At 30.7% G+C, this 19358-nt stretch overlaps 1 protein-coding gene and 1 long non-coding RNA gene across 2 annotated transcripts in view; one reads left to right on the top strand and one right to left on the bottom strand.

The window, feature by feature from the left end:
• LOC138188855 (dynein beta chain, ciliary-like) overlaps positions 1 to 3681 on the top strand; it is a 69189-nt gene extending 65508 nt beyond the window's left edge. Inside the window, exons 28-30 of the mRNA XM_069130997.1 lie at positions 759 to 830; positions 1032 to 1247; positions 3405 to 3681. Coding sequence (XP_068987098.1) covers positions 759 to 830; positions 1032 to 1247; positions 3405 to 3681 — 565 coding nt within the window. The remainder of the gene's footprint in view (positions 1 to 758; positions 831 to 1031; positions 1248 to 3404) is intronic.
• Positions 3682 to 6878: 3197 nt separating this feature from the next.
• On the bottom strand, positions 6879 to 17751 carry LOC138188752 (uncharacterized). Its single transcript, XR_011175644.1, has 3 exons — positions 17737 to 17751; positions 7501 to 8692; positions 6879 to 7111 (listed from the first exon to the last, which is right to left on the bottom strand). It is a non-coding gene; the product is annotated as an uncharacterized LOC138188752 (long non-coding RNA).
• Between the last annotated feature and the right edge of the window lie 1607 nt (positions 17752 to 19358).

Genomic DNA, 19358 nt, shown 5'->3' with positions numbered 1-19358 from the left:
ACATTTTCAGGAGATTGGAAAATAGACTAATCTTCTGTGACTGTTTTCCTCAAATTATAAGCGGAAGCTAAAGCACATTCAATATTTACGTATTGCAATATGATTATTTATTATATGACGTAGACAGTATGTTCTGTTTAACTGAAAATGCTCAAATATCTAGAAAAATACAAATGATATGAAAAGATATTTCAAACAAAAGTTATATGATATCGAGTTGAAATTGAAATGAAAACAATTGTAAATGAGTACCTTTATTTCTGATTATATATTCCTGTAGCTGGCAATCAGTTTTTAAAACACTACAAATTCCTGCCTTTTGCAGCACAATTTCGGCTATCGAGACATGAGCTTTATGAGTTTTTTATGTTTCCAAAACTGTTAGTTCTGTGCAATCAATTTTAGGTTAGGTAATTCCTTGTACTGCTCTGTTGAATTTAAAAGTTTATATCTCGATAGCGAATAGTCAAATTGATGAAAGTACGGTATGTCATTGCTGATACTACACAACTTCATCTCAGACATTTTTTTGTATCATTCCTATTTTTCCAATGAACGTTCCCAATGAAACAGGACATACTGTATAGATATACATACCCAATATGTTTGTTTATTGTCTTTAGTTATACTGTTTGTTCTAATACATATAGAAATGCTGTATTTCTATATTAACATATTTTAATATTTTATGTCTTATTTATATGTGTGAATATTTCTTATCGTATAAGAGTTAAGTAAGATTGGAAAATAAATTTCAGGACAGCAACGCCAGCTACTGTTTCTAGGGCAGGAATTCTTTATATAAATCCACAAGATATTGGGTGGTATCCGTAAGTAAACATTTATTTACTTTTGTAGTTCGTATAAGTTCTCTTAACTAAATTATAGCACACTGAACCTGACAAATATTTTCATTTTTTTATTATAAAGTTATGTTATATAATATATGTTGTATGTGTTATATATACATATATGTTATATAATTGTTATTAATTAATGAATTACCATTATTATTATTATTATTTGATTAGATTTGCAACCAGCTGGATAGAAACAAGAGATCCAGCTGAGAGAGCGAACTTAACCATTCTGTTCGATAAATATGTACCATCCCTTGTAGAAATGACAAAATCTAGGTTTAAAAAAATTACGCCATTACCAGAAATATGTCACGTGGAAATGCTTTGTAAATTACTGGACCATTTTCTGATTAAGGAAAATGTAACACCGGATTGCCCAAAGGAATGGTATAAATAAGACCTAAACAGTACTAAAATTTATATACGCTTAAAAGAACTAGTTATCTATCGACATTATCAACAAATACTTCAAATGAAATTTATTGTATTCAAGGGAATTAATCAGATGAATATGTTTTGAACTTCTTGATGAATTATATTTTCTGAGATATCAATGTAACCTTCAGTTTTTTTAATAATAACATATATTTTTTTATTGCTTACTGTTGTAACCTCTAGAAAGACGAATTTAGCGACCTACGAAAATGTAACCTTCAGTTGACCTCGAATTTCATAACGAAACGATTTGTGGAGAACTTGAGTCGATCTTAGGATCGATACAGACCTTGCTGAGAGCGGGATTTAATATAAATTTTCGCTTCATTCTGATATTCAAAGTCAACTAAACATTACATTACATTATAGATCGTTGAATTCGTTTTTTTAGCAACTACAATATAGAAAACAACATAGAAAAAGATATGCGGCGTCGTTTGAAAGATTCGACATATTTCAAAAAATAATTCATTCAAAAATCAAAATATATTCATTTGATCAGTTCCCTTAAATACAATAAATTGGTAGTAGCATACAATTTAGTGCCTACCATAGACTTTTTCAAGCTGCAACATATTGATAAAGACTATCTAAAAAGATAAAATATCATTAAAAAAGTGTCACAAAGAATTCTAAGCGCATAAACGCAAATTAAATAACAGAAAGTAAACAGGAAACAGTTAAGAAAGAAATTTAATTTGATATTTGTTGATAATAAATTCGAATAACTAAAAATAACAAATAAAAGATAAATGAAAAGAATGAAACTTAATAGTCATACGTATATCATATATAACTTATGTTATATATCATATATAACTTATGGCTCGCTAACCTCTCAATTTTTGTATCACAATTGTAAATTTCACTTGTAGCTTTAAATATGTTATCAATTATTATTTTGTAGGGTTTTTCCTAGATTGAGGTTAAGTTTAAGTTTAGTTCTAAAGAAAAATTAAAAGTACATACCCATAATTATCGCGACACTTTCACTAACATATTTGTAAAATTTTTCTGATTGAAATAAGACCAAACACGATGTAATTTAAATTTAGGATTGTGCGAGTAACCGAAATTATGATCTCAAGTCCAGATCCGGAATGTTTGTCAACATACAAACATTTTCGACTCATATCAGAATCCGATTTTCGATTCGGAATCGGAAGCTTAATTCAGAACGTAAATTTCTTGTTACCTTGTATTTAAACTAAGTTTAAGGTTAACTTTTACTTGAACTAATTCTAAATATTTATTGTAACAATTTAAATGAAATTTCAGTGTGTTACTGTTTTTTAGTACACTTAAGCAGTGTTTAGGTGCATAATAACAGAAAAATTATGTTTTGAATCGAACCTCCGATCCCGAATTGAAAATCGGGTCCCGAAATGGCAGGTGTACAAATATGTTTATACGTCACTGAAATTGTAATCAGCTCAGGTTAGGACCCGGAACTTTGTGACCATATCAGTATCATTCTGTTTCTGAATTTTACAATCAGATTTTGTACTTTAACTTTAAGATTCGGAATGATTTTCACATTTGCAATAAAAAGGACAAAATCGCACGGAGGCGTTATAACCCAACCTGATCCGGTTACAATTTCCAGTATCCGAACATTACAAACTTCTGGGATTGCAACCCGATCCCAGTAAAATTCGCACACGCCTAAATTAAATCAGATTTACATACATATTTAATAGAAATTACAAATTTAATAGACAGAAAATAGGTTAATGTCACTAAATAAGGAAACATGTTCCAAATTATATCGTGTCTGATCTTGCTTTAATCAGAAAAGCCTCACTATTACATCGGCGTGAGTTTTATTCAACAAAAATTAAAAATAAAAACGTTTCATCATTGCATTATTATTATCTCGCCGATATGCTTTTTTTCTCTTTATAATAAGCCGATTCTCGGACCTGTTTTCACTTTCACTCACGCTATCCTTTCTTAAAATTCGGAGGACCGTATCTATGCTTAGCATCGTTTCCTCCCTCGATAAACGTCTGGCTCGTATCCCAATTTTCGGGTGCCATAGAGGAATTTACCGCATTTCTTGTCGTTTTTAAATGCTTTTCTATGTCCTCAATGCCTTTCTACAAACAGGTACGAATTATACTTTGCATTTGCCTGTATTTGGGCGTTCGGGTCAGCGACCTTTCAAGATCAATTGATCGATTGGCGAAACGAGTTCAATAAGTGGTGGCAAAACGAATTTAAGACTATTAAGTTTCCTACTGGCAGCAACGTATTTAATTTTTTCATCGAAAATGAAACAAAGAAGTTAGTTCCATGGAGTGAGAAGATACAGACCTTTGAACTGGATCCTGATATACCTCTCCAAGTTCGTTTAAACAATTTTTCATTAAAAAAAATTCTTTAGATATTAAACAAATGTTAGAATAAGATAATTTAAGTCTTTATTCTTCGACTCGTTTCTAGAACTTCATCCTTTCTTCTTACTGAAAGATCTGCTGTAAATGCTTTAGATTTTTATTATACAAGGAATTTCATTTTCTAAACTATATGTTATTCGAAGAAGAGTTTCAAATAAAACTTGTTCTGTTTCAAGGAGGATGTCTTGAGACGACTGTAAGATTTGTCCGTGTGGAGGACTTTTCAATATCTCAAGGTGACCTTTTTTTTGGATGGAACTGTATATTTTTTGTACAGTAGAGCTTGAAAGATATTTCAGTACTAATTTCATGAAATTGAGTGTATAGAAAACCAGCAGAACATAAATATAAAAGCGTTATCTTTCCTTGTATTTAATATCTACCTTTGCAGAGAATTAAAAAACGCATCAAATGATATATAAAAAAATATATATATTTCCACTTTAAAAAGCAAAGGTAACATTGAAACCTCCAAGGTACGTCCATCTAGATAAGATCATCATAAGATTTATTAATAAATGTTTTCTGTCAAATGCTTGCATCAAGGTAACATTGTCGATATTCTTCTAATATTCGTAAAATATATTGTTTAAAGCAAGTTTTACTTGAAACACATTTTCGAATAATATATAGTTTAGCAGATATTTACGTGGACCTATTGTGATGAGACACCCTGTGTTATACAGTTTCTTATAATTTTGATATATACAGAGTGTACAAAAAGATTGAAGAAAAACTTTAGGAGCTCGTAGTAATGATGAAAATAAGCAAAAAAGGTTTTAATAAACCCATGAACCCATTTGTACCTATGTTCATTGAGATTTCTTTATTTGTTTTGATGGGTGCTATATGCTCCTAAAAATTTTCCCCACTTTCTTGTGCGACCTGCATAAACACATGAAATAGAATTTAAATAGCATTAAAAAAATAGCTTGATGAGTAAATGTAAAAATTTATTAAATATTAAATGTAAGATCTCACACATATTTATCAATATCATAAGTAATTCATTCACATTTTGAATGAAAGTTTAGTTCTTATCAAACTTACAGTGGATAATAATAATAATAAAAGGCATAAAAGATACGAAAGAAACATACTTTAATCTAAAATATTTTCAATATTACTAACACCTTAAAAGGTATTCGCGCGAATTGACTGAAATGTGACACCAAGTATACAAAGACTTCAAATTTTTTTTGCTTGATGATATTATGCTCTACGGATAAGAGTAGGAACCAAACACTTTGCAAATAAACATTAGTAATGTGATAACAATGGACTAGTTTTTCGTTTAATATTGATTATTAATTTTCGATGATTACAATATGAATTCTTTGTTCTTCTTTAATTCCGTAAACAGCGTGATGAATAATACTATACAAATGCAAAATACAGTATAAATGGGATAAGAATTTCGTGTACATCGGTAAATTGTTCGAATTATACTTGTACATTAGATGTTGATGCAAACATTTTTCTTTTTTCAATCTATATGGATAATTGGTATAAGGGGTTCTGTTTATTGATTATTTGTAAACTATAAATGTTTATGCATATTTACATGTTTGTAAATGCAACTAAGAAATACCTAAGGTCTAAATAGAGATTTGATTTACTTTCTAAAATATTGTAACGACTACCTTACCTTAGATATTTTTTAAGTTGATCTACATTTTTACATGTTCACATTTTTCGTGGATGGATAAACGTTCGCAGTTTACTATCATCCTTTTGGTTGAATGAATGATAATTATTGCTATCCTTATAATAATAAATTAAATAAGTAAAACTATTATGTAATAACATTATGCAGGGGCAGTACTATCTTTTTCAAAAATGTATGTTCTTAACTCTGTTAAGCTTTTGCTAATTGATCATGCATCATCTGATTTTTTAAAATTATTTTACATTTGTATATGTATTTTCAGGAAAATCTGCTAACGTTAAATTATATTTAGATGTGTATTAATCTATATTGTGAATTTTGCTATTAAAATGATACATTTTTCTTCAGTCGTAATTATAACAGTCTTGTACTTTGTGTCACGCAGTGTTTGCAAATAATAGATAATTGCGTTGGTTTGAATATTACATAAATCGAAATATGTATGAAATATGTATATGTAGAAGATTGACGTACTTCTATGAATATATTATACCGTTAAATATCAATAGTGTTAGGTTTTCGCGTATAACTTATGATATATATAATTGAACGGATAATTGAATTACATTTTTAAATATTATTTCATTAAATTCAATTCTGCTGTAATAATATGGCATCCGAAGTGCTTCCACATCCGTTGTGATCTATATAATGGTTTTGAAAAATCGAAATATTGCAAAAGAAATGATAAACTTCATTTCTCCTCGAGTATATCCGTATGTCATAAGATAAAAGTGAATGTTTTAATTAATTCTTCAGAAAACGGTATAAGTTTAGCAAAATAAGTAACATAGAATAAAAAGTTATAAATAGAAATCTTGCAGATTGTCATTTACTATATAAAATTCAAAAATTCAGCTATTAGAGACTATAACCTACCTCATTTGACTAATATTATTATTTGGTAAATTATAACGCGAGAGAAATACCTGATTTAAGAACTTAATTCATTATTTGATCCTGTTAGTGTCTCTGTATCTGAGTCCAAGTTTGAGATATTCACTAGTTCATCAACTCTTAGTACTCCGCGTACAAATTCGTTAGGCATGAATGGTATTCGTACTCCAGCTAATTCTACATGTTTCCCACGCTTGATTTTTGTTCTGCCGATAAAATCGCTGCCTAATACGCCATCTGTCTCTATGTAAAAGTCATCAGAAATTACTCGACAAGGATGTAGTATAGTTTTGTTATTTACGTGTATACTTAAGCATATTAAACATATGGTTTTAATCCGAGCGCCGTATGCATCCTGTAAAGTGATGACTTCTTTAGCAGCAGTCACATCGTCCACTAACTTCCCTATTTTTATCATTGAAATTGGACAGTTCATACTAATCATCATCTTTGCTTTTGTATTCTTCAATTCTGGGGCTGAGATCTCGATAATATCTTTATGAAGACTCATGAAATATTCACGGTAAGCTCCTACAGTTGATAGGGTTGAGATTTCTGTACTGATTTCGCTGCCGGTATTAGGTTGGCCCTCGGGTTTTGCAAAAGGTGTACCATTTGCAAAAACTTCTCTGCAAATCTGCCTAGCTGAATCTATTATCTGTTTTCTATCTCTCAGAAAGGTTCTACAATCCATCATATGATGTCCTGTTTTTTTACAGTAGTCACACATAATCGTGTAACAATCTCGTGCGAGATGTCCTACCCGTTGACATCTATCGCAAAAAGTTTTCGGTTTATTTTGCTTTTTCTTGTTATTAGGCATCTCGATTCACTTCTTGATCCTTTATGTCCTGAATTATTATGTTATTATATTATTTTTTATCATATTATATCATATTATTATATCATTTATTATTATATTATTATTGTATTGTATAACTATCGTAAATTTGCCATTCTTATTTGTTAGTCTTATTTTGATGATGAAATAAAATATATATATATATATATATATATATATATATATATATATATATATCCACCTTATATATAATACATCTATTAGGATATATATCTTCCTACAATACATTTCGAGAATTCTACGAAAGTACTGCTTATAAATAACATCTAATTTTAAATATACACACACTTATTTTATAGCAACGTATTAATAAAAACAGTACCTCTGAATTCCTTTAGAACGTGAAAGATTAAATCAAGGATTAAGTTTAAAATTTACCTCGCTATCCGGTTAGTCTGATCCAAGTTGAAATAAAGCTTTCCTCAAAACTCGTTCTATGCTTCACTCTGGAGATTTGATATTGATTGTCGATCAGTAGTTCGTAGTATTCTCCTTTGTTGTTGTCGATTCTCGAATTAAAATTTTCAAACTCAGAAAATTAAGGAAAGAAGAAATAAAAAAACGCGTCCAGCCGCCCGATATTCGCAATTTATAAAATGGTTAAAATAAGGAAGGGAAAGAGGACTGTAGAATTGATATAGTAGGTATAAAATAGATGAGATCGCGCAATGACAGAATGCGAATTACTTTAAAGGCGGTTAGACGTTTACTCTACTACGTTTGAATGAGTAATACTAAATACAGAGTCTAACATAACAAAGGCGAGAATCCTATTCGTAATAGAATGATAGAGCGTTGACCAATGAAGAATTGCTTGCTTCCCTAAACATTGGCAACGCTCATAAAAACACCGCCTTTAAGATAAAGGAGCGAAATATATAATATATATAGTTATCCGAGCTAGAGAACCCAAGGCATCGGTACAAGTTACTTGCATAAGGGTCGAACTCCAGATTAGCGCTTTGTGCTACGTCAATGTAATTGAGGAGCAGAGAAAAACTCTAACTTCTTCGTTAACTTTACAAATTAGAAGTTCTTCTGATTATGAATGAAACTGATCCGAAATATGATAAAAGTGCCTCTATATAATCTAACACTGCCCAATAGAACAGATACTGCAGCACCATAAACCTGGCTTAAAAATAACTGTTAAAATAATTATTTATTTATTTCAAATAATAACGCCTTAACAAAGCAGTTCAAATGTGTTGTAATTGGAAATGTTATCGAAGACAAAGTAGACAGAGTGACTATAAAATCAATATAGAATTGACGTAGATAAAAATTATAAAATAAATTTAATCATTTTTGCAATACAATAACAGATTTTTGATATCAGCCTCGAAAACAATTGTTTAAGTGAATTGAATTTCAATATAGATATACATATCTCTGTTCGTGTGAAGATTTCGTTTATAGTAATTTTGATATTACTAGTACGAAATATGATGATTTAATTTAACTTACCAACTATGCTTTATATGATTGAATTGTTATTTGAATTCTTCAATAATGCTGGTCCTTCTCAATCGAAAAAGAATACAGTAATTTGGATTCAGAAGTTAACTCGCTGAAGAATCAGTTGATAAAAAATGTAATAGCTAATATGAGAACACTATAATTATAATTTTGGAAACCCGCGAGATATAGAGAAGCACACATGATTCGTAGACGTATTTAACTTTATTTCTATCCCGATATAACGTCGAAAAGTAACAGGTGGCACCCAGCAATCCCTATACTTATTATAACAATAAAATAATAACGTATATTGAATTTTAAGCTGGGAGAACCTCTAAGAGAATAATGTGTGGTTACCCGAAATCACGTGTACCCGCCGGCAGGCAATAAACAAATTAGTTCTTTCAATCAATTACCTGTAGCATTACCTGTAGTTAGTAAGAGGGCATAAATGCTTATGACTTTATGACTCGTACTTCAGGAATAGAAGATTCTGCTTGTCACGAACACCTGGCAGACCAGCAGACCATATTTTAAGAGGTGAATACCTGGGACACATGAAAATTCTACGTTTTACGTAGCAAATTCTTTCCTATTTTTTATTTCTATTGAGTATATAAATTCAATAGAAAATTCGTTTTACGGCATTTATTATATGATTACTAATGAACAGAAATATAACCTTTTTTTATTTATTTTCAACAAAATGGCGATGCGCAATGAGCCATGTAAAATTGACCTATCCATCAGCGTAACGCACTTTTTAGAACTAGTGCGACCTAAACCAAAAAACCAGAAATTTTCATGTCTTACGTGAGCTGCGGAAGTACATAAGAATTTTAAAAAATACGCATTTTAGTGAAAATAGTGGATTTTTGAGGAAAATATTTTAATTCTGTGAAAAAAGATTGGTAACAGTAACGTCTATGAATGAAGATATTTCTATCGTGCGACTCATGCCACGCATCACCGCCATAGTTGAAAAGAAATAAAAAAAATGTTTTTCTATTCATTAATAATTCTATATCTAATAAATGTTATAAAACAAATTTTCTATTAACAGAGATACAATAGGAGGAAAATAGGAAAGAAATTGTTTAAAAGAAAAAGGACTATTATGCACCAAAGGTATCCTTAACCTCTGAAGAAAGATCTGCCATGTGCTAACGATAAATGGTAGTCAGATAGGCCTTTTTATTCCTGAAGTACATCTTTAATTTTTAGGGTCACAAACTTCATTTGAAATTCTGTTACTACCTTGTACTTGGTGATAAAAATAATTATCTGTGAAAAGTCAATTTATTTATGGGCTTGCAAAGAGTTGCAGTAGGGTAATATTTCATAGACGTAGGTATACTTCTTTCAATTATTAATTAAAGTCTATATTAGGGCATGATTAAATTTCTTGTACTCAATGACTTAGGTATGAAGTTCCTGAAACAGACTGGAAGTTGCTATATTTAACTATATACGTATATAGCGACAGATTGTGTTCCACCAGCCCAAGTGCATTTCTTTCATCTACAGTTACATTCATATTCAGCCATCCTTTAAAACAGAATAATCTTTTAAAAATTGGACTTGAGTTCTCTCGAGAAGTTAGTTGAACTAGTGTAGTAGACGATGTGTGAAACAATTTTTAAAAAAGTAACAGTTTCTAGAACTCGCAAAGGTAATAGTAAATGTCGCTTTTTACAACCTTTTTATCTAAGCTTGTAGTGAAAATTAAAAAAACACATTTTGTAGATTTATGTCAGTTGCATATATGCTAACATAAATTTCATCAAAATCGATTATCGTCACTATGAGCGGTTAAGAATGGTGAAAATCACAATTTTTCATGACTTTCAGCTTCATTTTATTTTAATTTTTTATTATATTTTACATATAATTGCAGTAAATCTAAAGAGTATTACACAGACATCCTTCGACATCTTCTACCTCTACCAACCATGTTTTGATGAAGCTTCCTGCGTGTATAATATAACCGACATAAATCTACAAAACGTATTTCTTAAATTTCTATTAAAAGCTTAGGGAAAAAGAGTTGTAAAAAGCGATTACTACTATTCTCTTCGCAATTCTAACCAATTCTAATTTCTTTACAAAATTTTTACACGTCATTAAATACGTTAATTCATATAATTTCTGAAAAAATTCAAGTTGTTTGGTCTGATTTTAAAAAAAGTTATAGTTATGTGAGTAATACTATAATTATGTGAGTGATACTATCACTAGAAAAGCATTTTTTTTTTTTTTTAATCATGATACAGATGCAGTATATGTAATGTAAATAAATAAACTTCTTAGAAAAGAGAGAACTATATATACAGAGGTTAGAAAAAGTTTTTGGTAATACACTCCATGCAATAATAAGATATACAGAGAGACAAAAGTATAAGTAGAGTTGAATAGGTTTGCAGTAAATATAAATAGTGAAATACTATATTATTAAATATATTCAAATATATGTCATTGTATATGGTACACAGATATTTGCAGTAATAAATGTACACAAAGAACAGTAGGATAATATAGGACAATAAGGTATAATAAAGAAACCTTAAAAAACTTAAAAAAATGTAAAAATATTTTTTTAAATATAAAATCCGGGTCATTTTCATTCTTTTAAACAGAACAATATGATTCCTTGTAACCAATGTTACGAGAGATATCCAAATAATTTAATACAATGTCACATTAACTTTTTTTAAAAATAACTTAGAAAATCATTGTGAAATTTTGTGAAGTTCTTTCTTCACGATTGAGTCAAACACAAGTACAATTCAGTGATAATTTATAACGGTATACAAGCAGAGCATATAACGTTACCTTAGTTATTTCTTATTTTCATAAATAAGAAAAACTTTGTGCACAGTAATTGCACCATATGCTTCTATCTCTTTAAGTGGTTATTATGATCATTTATTCATAGTAAAATAGCGTATGTTGAGACGATTAGAACAACCAAATAATATGAGGTATTCAATAAAACAAAAATAAAATAGGAAGACTTACATCATAGGAAGACTTACATCAAATGCTCGAAACCGTTGTTCATTTGACGTAACATTACAATCATAAAATTACCGAAGATGAAAAAGTACGTCTCTTGTCACTTCCAAATTGATTACAGACACAATGGTTTGTACACTGATTGCAGGCACATTCAAATTGATCCTTTTACTGATTTTAATGAAAATAAAAGTAAAGTATTACATATGTGTGTGATCGAATTTTATCCGTAATAGCAAAAGCGCCATTTTCTTTGATTACATAGTTTTTGAAGGTTAATATTATTATAATCAACTGCGCCGATTAAAGCATTTACAAGTACATGATTCCTTGCAAAGAAATACAATTGTTTTATATACGTCTTCTACGCGTTTAGAAAAATGCTTTAATCTAAAATATTTTCAATATTACTAACACCTTAAAAGGTATTCGCGCGAATTGACTGAAATGTGACACTAAGTATACGAAGTGTTTCAAATTTTTTCGGCTAGATGATGTTGCTATGCTCTACGAATAAGAGTAGAGACCAAACATTTTGCAAATAAACATTAATAATATGATAACAAAGGACTAGTTTTTCGTTTAGTATTGATTATTGATTTTCGATTAGTACGTTAGAAGTTTTTTATTCCTTATCTATTTTATGACTAGTGTACTGAATAATACACTACAAATGCAAAATATAATAAAAATGTGATAAGAATTTCGTGTACATCGGTAAAATATAAATATAACATATTAATTGTTTAAATTGTACTTGTACAGTAGATGTTGACAGGAACATTATTCCTTTTTCGATCCCTATGGATAATTGGTATGGAAGGTTCCATTTAACAGATTGGTCACTGGTAAACTGTGGATGTATATGCAAATGTAGGTTTTTGTGAATGGAACTAGAAAAACAGAATGCAACTAAACAGAACTTTATTATACATTCCAAGTATAGCATATATATTATAATAGAATATTATAATAAAAACTCATTATAATATAATAAACACTTAAGATATTTTATAATAATGCTTATACGAACAATGTTGGTTAAGTTCTTAGGAAAACGGTAACAAGTTTGACAAACAAAATAGTTATAACAAAATAAAAAAGGTCTAACTGATGTTAGAAGTTACAATCCATGATTGTCATTTTCAGTGTGAAACTCAAACAAATTGTTCATTTGACGACTATATCCGCGGGAGAAAGATCCGATTCAATAATTTAAATAGTTACCCTGACTCAGAATTCGATTTAGACTCTGTGACTACAGTTATTGCACCATTACGTAATGTTTTACGTACAAGTTCGTTAACAACCAATGACAATCTTGCTCCATATAATTCTATCAGGTCTGTAAATATGAAACCGGAATTTGCCTATGGATGGCCCTAGCTGATAATGTAGTTATCACTAAACTGCGTCATTGATGCCAAAAGTCTTTGTTGACATCTCACAAACATTTTCGACTCGGAACAATACAAGTTTCATACAACAGCATAGTTTGTAATAACATTGAACATGTCAGATTTTGTGCCTGGAAACTACGATTTGCGGACAGCATTGATTTTCTGTTACCATTTGAAGAAAACTGCTGCAGAATCGCATCGAATGCTTGTCGAAGCTTACGGTGAGCATGCTCTTGGTAAATCACAGTGCTTTGAGTGGTTTAAAAAATTCAGAAGTGGCAATTTTGACGCGAGGAACGAAGAACGTGGAAGACTACTGAAAAAGACCACCGAGTTGTTAAAACCTGGCGAAACCATTAATACTGAACGCTACCGACAACAAATGATCGATTTGAATCAAGCTTTGCGTGAAAAACGACCAGAATATCAAAAAAGGCAACACAAAGCAATTTTGCTTCATGATAATGCATCATCACATACAGCAAAACCGGTCAAGGAGACGATTGAGCGTTCAGTTGGGAAATATTTTCGCACGTGGCTTACTCACCAGACTTGGCTCCATCCGATTACTATTTATTTGCATCGATGGGACACGCACTTTCTGACCAGCACTTCACTTCTTACGAAAATGTACGAAAATGGCTCGATGACTGGTTTGTCTCAAAAGAGCGACAGTTTTTTTGGCGTGGCATCCACCAATTGCCAGACAGGTGGGAAAAATGTATAGCTAGCGATGGGCAATACTTCGAATAAAATATTTTTAATCATTTTCATACAATAAGCGTGTATTTTCTATACAAAAATTCCGATTTCATATTTACATACCTGGTATATGATCCGCATTGATTCTTGACTTGCAGTTAAGATCCCATCCTATTACTCCATCTGTTTCTACATAGAAGTCGTCATGGACTACTCGACAAGGGTGTGTTATGACTTCGTCTCCTACTCGTATATTTAATTGTATTAAACATATGGTTTGAAGCCGTCCGCCGAATGCACTCTCTAAAGTGAGGATTTCTTTGTCAGCGCGTACTTTGTCCAATAACTTCCCTATTTTTATCAGTGTAACTGCGGAGGCTGTATCAATTAACATTTTTGCTCTTTTTCTCTTTAATTCTGGAGCTCTGATCTCGACAACGTTTTTATAAGAAGACATTAACTTTGAACGGTAATGTCCTATTGTAGATTCGTCTTTATCTTTTGTATTACAATTCGCGTTGCATCGTTCGCGAGTTATAGTTTGGTTCTCGCGGCATTGTCTTTGTGATTTGCGTTTCGTATCTTCTATCGAATTCTGAGGAGACATTAAACACTCGATAATCTCTGATACAGTCCTCCGTCCGCTTTCATTATCTCTCATCGAGGTTCTACACTCGTCTTCCATATGTCCTACTTTGTCACAATAGTCGCATAAAAGAGCGTGACATTTTCTCGCGGTGTGTCCTGTCCGTCGACATCTTTCGCAGCGCGCTGTGCTTTGTCTTGGCATCTTACATTTATCAGTTCTCTTCGTCTGTTCCTTAATCCTTTGTGTCCTGCATTATTATGTTACCAATATATCATTTGCAATTATATGATTATTATATCATTTATTATTGTATTATTATTATATTATGTAATTATCATATAGTATCATTATATAGTATATATAAATATTTATATTTATATAATTACATTATATATATATATATATATATATATATATATATATATATATATATATATATATATATATATATGTCATTCTTATCTTTTCACTGTCATCTTCATTATAAATACTTCAAAACTATGAAAGTACTTCAAAACATTACTAAGTACGTAGTATGTAAATATAATATAATACGTGTAACATAAATTTACAAAAAATACAATCATTAAAATAGAAATGCATGTATAGAATTCTATGAGAATACTGCTCATAAATAACGTCTAATTCCAAGTATATACCTACTTAATTTATATTAGTATTTCAATGAAAATGGTATTTTCAAGTTACTTTAGAAGGTAACGTGTCAAATCTAAATTTGCTTCGCTATTCGATTAGTCTGTTCCAAACTCGGGTAGAGAAATCGTTCTGTCCTTAACTCTGGAAATTTAATATCGATGGTTGATCAGTAGCTGTCTTCTGTTGTAGTTGATCCTCCAATAAAAATTTTCAAAGTCTGAAAATTAACAAGGTATGAAGTGAAGAATGTTGCGAGCCTCTCGGTATTTCTAACTTTTAAAATAGTAAAAAGAAATGTTTACTCTACCACTGTTGAACGAGTACTACTAAGTAGAGAATCTCGTATCTGCACTCTCAAGCCTCTTCCACACGGATAAGATGCACGAAAATCCGGTTCCTAATAGGTGATTGAATGTCTGACCAGTGTAGAATTACTTGGGTTTCTAAACATTGGCAACGCTCATAAAAACACCGCCTTTAGGACAATGGAGCGAAATATATGTTATCCGAGCCAGACAACCCAAGGCATCGATATAAGTTACTTGCATAGAGGTAGAACTCCAGATTAGCGCTTTGTGGTGCATCAATGTAATTGAGACGCAGAGAAAACTCTGACTTCTTCGTTAACTCCAGAAATTAGGAGTTCTTCTGACTATGAATGAAACTGATCCGAAATATGATAAAAGTGCCTCTATATAATCTAACACTGCCCAATAGAACAGATACTGCAGCACCATAAACCTGGCTTAAAAATAACTGTTAAAATAATTATTTATTTATTTCAAATAATAACGCCTTAACAAAGCAGTTCAAATGTGTTGTAATTAAAAATGTTATCGAAGACAAAATAGACAGAGTGACTATAAAATCAATATAGAATTGACGTAGATAAAAATTATAAAATAAATTTAATCATTTTTGCAATACAATAACAGATTTTTGATATCAGCCTCGAAAACAATAGTTTAAGTGAATTGAATTTCAATATAGATATACATATCTCTGTTCGTGTGAAGATTTCGTTTATAGTAATTTTGATATTACTAGTACGGAATATGATGATTTAATTTAACTTACCAACTATGCTTTATATTATTGAATTGTTATTTGAATTCTTCAATAATGCTGGTCCCTCTCAATCGAAAATGAATACAGTAATTTGGATTCAGAAGTTAACTCGCTGAAGAATCAGTTGATAAAAAATGTAATAGCTAATATGAGAACACTATAATTATAATTTTGGAAACCCGCGAGATAGAGAGAAGCACACATGATTCGTAGACGTATTTAACTTTATTTTTATCCCGATATAACGTCGAAAAGTAACAGGTGGCACCCAGCAATTCCTATACTTATTATAACAATAAAATAATAACGTATATTGAATTTTAAGCTGGGAGAACCTCTAAGAGAATAATGTGTGGTTACCCGAAATCACGTGTACCCGCCGGCAGGCAATAAACAAATTAGTTCTTTCAATCAATTACCTGTAGCATTACCTGTAGTTAGTAAGAGGGCATAAATGCTTATGACTTTATGACTCGTACTTCAGGAATAGAAGATTCTGCTTGTCACGAACACCTGGCAGACCAGCAGACCATATTTTAAGAGGTGAATACCTGGGACACATGAAAATTCTACGCTTTGTAGCAAATTCTTTCCTATTTTTTATTTCTATTGAGTATATAAATTCAATAGAAAATTCGTTTTACGGCATTTATTATATGATTACTAATGAACAGAAATATAACCTCTTTTTATTTATTTTCAACAAAATGGCGATGCGCAATGAGCCATGTAAAATTGACCTATCCATCAGCGTAACGCACTTTTTAGAACTAGTGCGACCTAAACCAAAAAACCAGAAATTTTCATGTCTTACGTGAGCTGCGGAAGTACATAAGAATTTTAAAAAATACGCATTTTAGTGAAAATAGTGGATTTTTGAGGAAAATATTTTAATTCTGTGGAAAAAGATTGGTAACAGTAACGTCTATGAATGAAGATATTTCTATCGTGTGACTCATGCCACGCATCACCGCCATAGTTGAAAAGAAATAAAAAAAATGTTTTTCTATTCATTAATAATTCTATTCCTAATAAATGTTATAAAACAAATTTTCTATCAACAAAAATAAAATTGGAAAGAAATTACTAAAAGAAAAATATTTATTATGTTGTGTCTAAGGCAAAGGTACCCTTTCCATCTTCTCCTAAAAGGAGGTCTGTCACGTATCCGTGGTAAGCAAAAATCAGGAAGACATTTTTATTCGTAAAATACGAGTCATAAATCCCTATATATAGAATTTAATTCAAGCCCTGTTACTACCGTGTACTCTATGATAAAGGCACAACATATATATTAGGTTGTCCCAAAAGTTTCTTCCGTTTTATAAGGAAATAATGGATGCCCAACATTTGTATTTAAATACCACAAGATGCGTTCCACTAGAACGAAGTGGATCATACATAATCTGATAAAATAATGTAAAACAAAAAATATTGTGCATCTGTTATTTCCTTATAAAACGAAAGAACCTTTTGGGACAACCTAATGTATAGCGACAGGTTATGTTCCGGCAGACAAAGCGCCTTTTGTTTTTCAGCAATGTACTCACACTCGCATTCGTCCAACCTTTATAACAATAACTTTTTTAAAATTGAACCAAACGTCTTGGTTTTTCTCGAAGAGTTAGATGAATTAGTTTACTACATAACACGTAAAAAGTTTTGAAAAGCTTTCAACAATAGCATGCAAAATGAAAATAAAAAAAGGGGAGGGCTACTTACAAGATTGATTTTAAACACAAAGAGAGTTTTTTCTCTATCTCACTCAAACGTTACGTTTCTCACTTAGAGACAAAGGATGTAGTGGTTGACTTCCATCTGTATCGAATGTTATTTGTTTTGAACCTTGAGAGTGAAAGATTTGGAGAGAATGACAGTGTGATTAGGCTAATAAAGAAAGTTCGACACATCTGATACATTCTTGCCAATAGTAGGAAAATAATATAAAATGGTTAAATTTAGTGTAAAAAGGTAAAAGGTTAGGTAACAAATTAGTGTAAATGATGTGACTTATAACCTGAAAAAGATCCTGAAACAAAATTTTTTTACATCAACTTTTTTTATTGTTTTCTTCGTATCAACTGATCCTGTAAGCAGCGCCCACTTTTTTATTTACCCTGTAGATACAATGTAAGCGAATGAACTGTTTATAAATAAGATAACTATATATATAATGACTACGAAAAGTTCTGACTAATAAATATTTGTATAATAATACAATACACAGTGTGAGATAGAAGTATTCGTACGGTGGTTTGCTATAAAAACAAACAGTGAAATATTTTCTATGTTATTAAATATACCCAAATATATGTAATATAATATATGTATATTGTACACAGATGTTTTCAGTAATAGATGTATACAAAGGTTAATCCGTAAATATCATATCATGTCGAGGGTCATCTTAAGAAAATTGTGAAAAAAGCTTGCGAAAATATGTATAGACTCGAACATCACTAAAAATTTAGTTCAATTGAGTTAAATTTGAAAGAAAAAGGACCACAAAAGGTTAAGTATACCACGAACATTTAAGTGAATAATAGTACAACACGAATATTTTTGTTTTGACGAAATGTTCCTATTGTAACCTTGTCTCGTTATAAGTTACCAAATACCAACATTTGTTTGCGTTCATTTAATATTGTAAGTGTCTAGGTATAATATCGTCATAATAATGTTACATATCGACGTGCGTTACGAAAAGTAGCAGATTTCAGTCGCCTGATCACGATCGACACATTTCAATTTCTCACGAAAGGAAGCACATAGTATTATTTCTATCGATAACTAGCATGATTGAAATGAACTGATATTAACGATAACGAGCAAGATACACAATTTCTCAAGTGTGTATTATAAATATTTATTACAAAAAGATAACTTCATTACCAATATGTAAAGTAACTGGTGAAAATCGGACGAACACTTCCGAGCACGGTATAAACAGATCTGCGCACTCGCTGGGGAAAAGCATGACTCGAACTCTAGTTAGTTTAACTTCTAACTAACTAACTCTAGTTAAGCCTACAAATAAACATGATGACAACTTGAGAAAGAGTTATGCGCATGTGTGACGCATATAGCTATATACATAGTTACATAAATGCTGTGAATACCCATAAGCATATATATGTAAATCTTTCTTTTAAGATGATACCATGTTGATTTTTTGACTTCACACGGGGCATGCTTTCGTCTATGTTTCAGCATAGAAAACTCAAAATTTCAATACGTCAATTAGTAACAGAAAATTAAACTACTAACATTAGGCCGAGTATCCATATGATCACCAATGTTTAAATAGATACATTGTGAAAAACGAGTGTTTAAATTTGTTCAAA

This window comes from Bombus flavifrons, chromosome 17 (assembly GCF_040668555.2).
Source record: "Bombus flavifrons isolate JBK064 chromosome 17, iyBomFlav1_principal, whole genome shotgun sequence".
NCBI lineage: Eukaryota > Metazoa > Arthropoda > Insecta > Hymenoptera > Apidae > Bombus > Bombus flavifrons.
Note: the sequence above shows the minus strand (reverse complement) of the source record. Positions and strands in the feature narration are given on the sequence as shown.